This window comes from Melospiza georgiana, chromosome 1 (assembly GCF_028018845.1).
Source record: "Melospiza georgiana isolate bMelGeo1 chromosome 1, bMelGeo1.pri, whole genome shotgun sequence".
Classification (NCBI taxonomy): domain Eukaryota; kingdom Metazoa; phylum Chordata; class Aves; order Passeriformes; family Passerellidae; genus Melospiza; species Melospiza georgiana.
The window spans coordinates 43,428,374-43,435,503 of NC_080430.1; the positions used below are offsets into that span (position 1 = coordinate 43,428,374).

The following is a 7,130-nucleotide window of genomic DNA, read 5'->3' on the forward strand; positions in this document are numbered from 1 at the left end:
GAATATACTGCAGAGAAAGATGGGAGTAAAGCTTCAAGATAGCAGAGTCCCTTAAATCTCCTTTCATCCTGTGAAGAAGAAAGTACTTTTGGGTCACCCCAAGGGACAAATCTTACTGTCATGTCAACAAAAGAATATGCTAGTCAAGATTAGAAGAAACTTCAGCAGTATCTTGTACCTAATGAAATACCCAATAAATGCAGCTGTTAATATGAGATATTTTCAGACTAACTTCAGTAATATCTGCATGCACTGACACAACAGAAGGAGGAACACAGCAGAGAAGAAGGAGCATGCTGCTGCAGTAAATGTTATGTAATAGACTGAAAATGTTCTGCTCCAAAAGCTCAAGTGGAAAAACTAGAGCAGCTCTACTAACTCTTGGTCTGGTTACACTGTACCACCAGCGGTTTTAGCCTTGGTAAAACCTGTTAACATAATTCAGAGGAAAGGATTTACTCAAGCATGTAGCAACAGTAACATAACACCCTCACCAACCCACAAATATATTTACATTATAACATTGAAAAGAAGGGAAAAAGAAAAACAGACTTGGTGGAGTTACATTATGATGGTGAGCTCTTCTTGTAATTAGTTAGTTAAGGCAACTGGACTTAAGGGAGAAAAGCAGTACCTGTAGTTATATTCTTCATTGTTTATGTAATGGCCAATTCATCCTTATTAATTGCAGTGTGAATTGAATTCACTCATAACAGCTTTAGTGTTAAACACTTGAGTAATCAAGTAGTATTTGTAATAGTTTTGGCATCAGTAGACTGTTACATCTTCAGAAAATGTTACACACACAAATTTCCCTTAAATGACTTCCTTTAATGTAGTCAGAAATTAATACAGCTGACACATTGGCAAGTCATCTTCATTTTTAACAGTTTTTAATTTCTGTTTCTGTGGTATTTGCTCCAGGGCAAAAATCAACACCAAAAATATTCCAGAATATTTCTAACTTTTAGTATAATCCAGTTCAGAAAAAAAATCCACATAAATGACTAGTCTCCATAAATTTGTAGTGTTGTATAGAACATAAAAAAGACTGTAAGAAACACTAAAAAAAAAAACCAAAAAAACAAACCAAAACCAGTGAAACAAACAAAAAATTTTAAAACGTAGTTTTTACAAATACAGGTACTCCATTTTCAAGCCAGCCTTTAAGGGTCAGTCATTTGTGAGAGTGGAAGAATTTCTTACCATCACATAATTCCACCAAGTTAACCTGTAGCTTAACATACTGTTTTCAAACAGAGTTCCACTGCTTCTGTGTACAACTCTATAGCTTCTTCTGCATTGCCTTTATCATCTTCATCAAAAGCCTGAGTAACTAGGAAGTGAGCACGCTCCAAGTCCAACTGTTGTTTTGACTTCAGAGGGTCTGTCTTCTGTGATTGAACTAAAAGAAAAAAACAGTATTTAGCCTTCTATAGCAGCAGACATGGAAAAACATCCTGAACATGTCACCAAAACACTAGCAGCTCTAATCAGATGGGGAATGTCTATTTCTTGTCTGGGAACAAAATCTTTCCAAACTTTGCTAAAATCATCTATGCAAGGGCAAGGAAACACCATCACAATTCCTGAAGCAGAGGTTAGCTCTCAGGATACTTCAGATTTGAAATAATGTAAGTAAAATCTCTTTCATACTAGATGGAGAACAAGGATGTTTAATTATGTAAGATATTGCATCATTTGTGAAAATACATCACCTACAATAATATACTTCGGTGTCCATCTCACTTAATACCTTTACTAATGACCTTTCTCACATTTGCTCTGTAGATGTGGTTCCTCAGAATATTTAAAAGCAAAGAACACCCACACCCAAGTCCTTAGAAAGTTATGCTCCACTTAATTTATGGTCTATCAGAATTCAAAGCACTGATGTGCTCATTATATTTGTGATTCTTCACAAAGGACAAGAAACTCAGAATAATAAAAACAGAGCAAACACCATTGATATGTATTTCACAGCAGCAAACAACTTTCCACTCAATTAATTTAAGCAGAGGTTTAATTAGAAAGCTCCTTACCCACCTGCTGAATGGAGAGCTTGAACTCTCTCCAAGTACTCATTTATTTTTTCTTGAATATTTTCCAAGTTGGACCCAGCCATCCCAGCATAAATCAAGGCTTGTGCAGCTTCCTGAAGGGAGAAGAATTGGAGACAAAGTTAATGTTTGCTGCCTAGAAAATTACCATAAACAGAGGGCCTACAGCAGCCATGAGTTGCATGAAAGCAAGCCCTTAAATCTGCAAAAAGCCTCAGTGGATGCAGGGAAATTCTGCTCAAAAGAAAAAGTTTCAAGTTATAAGCTAGATCATGGTTTAATTTCTCACATCTGGGACAACCTATAAGACTATAAAAACATTCAGAATTTCTGTAAGATCAGATGTTAGGCCTGTTTATATAGTAATGTATGAAAATAGGAGATTTTAAGTAAAACTCTTCATGCATGCACTGAAATCAGTTTGGTTTCAAAGTTGAGGATTTAAGGTTAGGAGAAAAAAGTAGCTATTCCAGTTATTTGCATTTAATCTGATAATAACAAAAGGAAATAAATATATAAGCTTTTTAAAATCAAATGTCAAGAATTTTTGTTTAGTAAGCATTTTTAAAAATTATTATTACTCAGATAAAGCTATCCAATCTGGAACATCTACAAATATGAGGCTTCCTAGCTCCTCAAATTTGTTTTTTAAAATGTATATACACAAAATACTGGGTGAAAGTCAGCTTCCAGGAAAGAGCACAGGCCTCTGGCTCAGAAGCACAGTACATTACCCACATTAAGGCTTTTTCCATCCTGTACAAATCTATTAAGAAAAAATGCCTTCAGTTGCATAAGCTGTCTATCCCTTCACTGAATTCATGAAAAACACCTAAGGTTTGGCAGGGTTGCAACAAACAGCCAGAGCTGACACAGTCTCCAAACCACAATGAGAACCAACACTTGTCACCCCACAGAAATGAGAACAGAAACCTTTTGTTCCCACTATGGACATGGAAAACCCCCCAGTTTTGTGGCAGTTCTGGCCCTCCCAGCAGCAGCAGAGCAGAGGAGGTGGTGGGGTAGCAGGCAGGCTGGGAAGGCAGAAAGCAGAAGAGTACCTAGAGAGGAAGGCAGAAAGCACCAGAGTACCTGGAGAGCTGCTCCACAGAGATGGTGCTCAGAGAGGCTGCCCTGCACAGGGCAAGCACAGACCCATGGCCAGGGCTCCCTTGCGTGTTTTATGGCCATTATTTTGGTCAAGCTTAGCAGTTTGCTCCCATATCCATCTGTTTAGTTTGCCCAAACTTAAATCTGATCCTGACACAGCCTGTATTTGTTACTAGGATATACTTTCAGTGAGAAACATCACACAATCAAGCACTGCATGCTCCCTGCCAGCATCCATCTCCATACTACGTCACACAAAACATCCACAGCCACTGAAGGGTAAGCAGAAGTACCATTTATATGTAGCAATTAAATACCATTAAGATCTAGCACACAACTATTTTTTTGCAGGGGAAAAAGTGCACTACAGCTGTGTGCTCAAGGGATGGGTAGATTTGTCTGTGACATACTGCAAGTACAGACTGGCAAAACAGGTGCTGTATCACAAAGGTATGTGGTCTACAAATTATGCAAAGCACAAATGTGGATTTCCAAACCAGTGCTACAAAACCAGTGTATAATTGATGTTTCTTCTGTGATTTCAAGCACAATTGTTTTTGCCTGGTTTTAAGATGTAAACATAACGGGAAAGTCTTTTATAAAGCAAATCTGCAAAGGACTGAAGCAGTTGACAGAGTGCTTGTGGAGCCAGCATGCCAGCTGTTTCCAGTGACCAGATGGATGTGCAATTCACATTTATGATCTCTCCAATGTCACTACTGTTTGTCACGAGTAGTGTGCCACAGTCACGCTAAGCTAACTACAGCTCATCAGTCTGCAAGCTGCTAACAGCTGGTCAACAGCCAGACTTAGCAACAGCCTTCAGCAGTTTTGGCTGAAGTCATCGGTGTCCAAATATGATCCTGACATTTCTGCAGAGCACCATTAATTAGCAAGCAGCCCGAAGCTGGCTCACATGCAGCACTCCCCATGGCACCTATCAAAGTTACATGGAGCAGGAAGCCAAGCACACTTGCTAACCATAGGAACCCCATTCACACATCTTGGTGTTGTCTATGGCACCAACTGTGGCGATTTCCATATTTCCTCCTTAGGGTCGAGTTCCTGCAGAAGCCAGTTCAGTACCCAAGCTTTCCCACATGCTTAGTAATTGCACCAGTGGGCTCTGAACTTCTTAGAGCAGTTCATAAGAAAGCTGGTGACAGGCCAGAGCTTACTTCTACTATGCCGGAATAAATGAATAAATGAATAAATAAATAAATAAAGTATCCCTGAAATAATAAATGGCATTTTGTAATTTTTTTTGTATAATCTAACATGGAAGTGATTCTTCAGGCAAAATCTGGAAAGCTAAACATATCTAGGTTACCCTCTAGTCTCGTCTAGCTTCAAGTGCACCAAGATTGCCAGGGGTGCATTTTTCCACTTAGCAAGAATATCACCTGTATACAGCATGTGAAAAAGATTTTCCACACACATGTATGTTCCAAAGCATACAGGGGTGACTATTTGCACAAAAAGATACTTTCATTCTGAATAGCACTGACTAATTTCTGCCAGATAAAAGGAGAGATATACGGTGCTAAAGCAGTACTGCACATGGTTATCAGACCATGCACACATGCTGCTCCTGGTGAACACAGAGCTTATCCGCATTACTATGAGCAACTAAAATTTTTGCATTTTAAAGTACATATATAAATTTAGCCCTCTAAAAATTAACAACCGGGTTAAAAAAAAAGAAAAAAAAGACTCTTCTTCCTATTCTTTCACACTTACACGAATAGGCCACCAAGACATTAACACTATGCTTTCTGAACATTTCACAGACACCTTGTTCTCATGAAATAAAAGGCCAGCTACAAATCCCTTAACAAATAATTGGAAGAGAATCACTTTGTCAGGATAACAGAATCTGTGGAATGATTACTGTGATAAGGATAAACAGAGGCTTCAAAGAGGCTTTTCGCAGGTGAGAAGTCAATGCGATATGGAACTTTAATGTAACTTTACGACACAAAACCCAACAATTTACATAGGTGAAAAATGCCTAATGGTTGCACAAAAATGACTAAATATTAGTAGTAAACCTGCAGATGTGGAGTAAGACACTGAATCAACCTCATTATACCCTTAGCTACACCAACCTGACACTCTACAGAAACCATAAAATCTTTTCCCTAACGGAAAGAGTATTCACACGAAGGTAAAAACCTGTCACTGATAGCTTGTGATCTGAAGCTGTGTTACTGCTGAGCATCTTGTATTTCATCACACACCTCTCTATTTGGTGACTGTACAAGACAGTTGCTTCCAGCTGCACACCCAGGAGCAGCAGCATGCCCACTTGTGGTTCTCCAAAATGCCCAGCATAAAACTGATCAGTCTTTCTGGCCTGGCAGGGTTTGGGGAGAGGCCAGGAATGAACGTGTCAAACCAGCAGGGCAGAGACGTTTTTAGGTTACGATGAATCCTCCCAGCAGCAGTGAAGGGGCTGTGTCTCCGGCAGCTGGAAGAAGCGCCCATTCCCGGTTTTTAAGCCGAGTACCTGCAGTGCTTCCCCACAGCCTGTCGGTAAACATCAGGCCCGGGCAGCGCCGGTTCCCACCTAAAAGCAGGACGCAGGCAAAAGGCGTTTCGCAACCCGCCCTGAAGGACGCGGCTCCTCCGAACACTGACAAACTTTCGACGCTCACGCACGGCCTTCCGCTCTCGTCTCGGCGGGCACCGCCTCGCCCTCCCCGGGCCGAGCTCGCTCCCGGGCACACCCGCCGGGGGAGGGCGGGGGCGGCCGCGCTGACCCAGCGCGTCTCCCTCCGCCTGCAGGGCCGAGCCGGGCCGCGGGGGTGCCGAGCACTCCTCTCCGGCCCTCGGGGGGCCAAGGGGGGAGCGGGAACCGTCCGGCAGCTCAAGAGCATCGCGCGGCCCGCGGTGCGGGGGAACCGGCGGCGCCCCGAGGGAACCGGCGCGTCCCCGCCGTACCTTGTAGTAGAAGACCGCTTCCTGGTAGCGCCCGCTCTGGTCCCGCTGCACCGCCAGCTTCGCGAACTTCACCGCGTCCAGCTCCAGCGTCGTGGCGTCCATGGCCAGCGTCCTCCCGGTGCCGGCGGCAGCGGCGACACCTCCCGTCGAAGCCCACCGCGTCCCTGTCCCCGCGCCCGCCCGGCCGCCTTCCCCGCCTCCCTGACCCCGCCGCGCCCGTCGGCCGCGCCCCCATGTCTGGCCACGCCCCCACGTCTGACCACGCCCCCGCCCGCACGGCCGCGTATGTGGCCACGCCCACCGGCTCCGAAAGCGCCCGGTCCGCCTCGTTTGGCCACGCCCACCGCGCGCCCACGCCCGCGCGCCCCGGCAGCCCTGCGCGTGCTCGGGCGCGCGGGGGCGGGCGAGGCCGGTGGGGCGGTGGGCGGGAACGGCGCGCGCCAGCCTGAGGCGCGTCAGGCGCGAGCGCGCGCCGGGCGGTGATAACAGAATTACAAAATTACAGAATCACAAAATCACAGGATGAGTTAGGTTGGAAAAGATTCCTGAGATCATCGAATCCAACCCATGGCCGAGCACCACCGTGTCAGTCAGACTGTGACACTAAGTGCCACGTCCAGACTTAAACATCCCTGGGGACGGTGACTCCGCCACCTCCCTGGGCAGCCCATTCCAGTGTCTAATCTCTCCTTCCGTGAAGAAATTCCTCCTAATGTCCAACCTGTCTCAGAGCATAGGTTAAGACTACCTTCTCTTGTTCTGTCACTTGAGATACACCTTCCTTTCAGGGAGCTGTAGAGAGCAGTGAGGTCTCCCTGGAGAGAGGAGAGGCTCCCTTCCTTTTCTCCAGGCCGAACACCCGCAGCTCCCTCAGCTGCTCCTCAGAGGATTTGTGTGCCAGACCCTTCACCAGCTCCATCGCTCCATTGTCTGGACTCACTCCAGCACCTCCATGTCCTTCCTGAGCTGAGGGGCCCAGAACTGGACACAGCACTCAAGGTATGGCCTGACCAGGGC

General features: G+C 45.0%; 1 protein-coding gene across 3 annotated transcripts in view; it reads right to left on the bottom strand.

The window, feature by feature from the left end:
• The window catches only part of CAPN7 (calpain 7), a 33,216-nt gene extending 26,938 nt beyond the window's left edge, over nucleotides 1–6,278 (bottom strand). For 2 of the 3 annotated variants that reach the window (XM_058020356.1, XM_058020339.1), the window contains exons 1-3: nucleotides 6,114–6,278; nucleotides 2,047–2,155; nucleotides 1,248–1,405 (exon numbers count right to left, since the gene is read on the bottom strand). In XM_058020356.1, coding sequence (XP_057876339.1) covers nucleotides 1,248–1,405; nucleotides 2,047–2,155; nucleotides 6,114–6,215 — 369 coding nt within the window. In that variant the 5' untranslated portion in view covers nucleotides 6,216–6,278. Of the gene's footprint in view, nucleotides 1–1,206; nucleotides 1,406–2,046; nucleotides 2,156–6,113 lie in introns of those variants that run through there. The other variant, XM_058020347.1, reaches the window with a different exon arrangement.
• Between the last annotated feature and the right edge of the window lie 852 nt (nucleotides 6,279–7,130).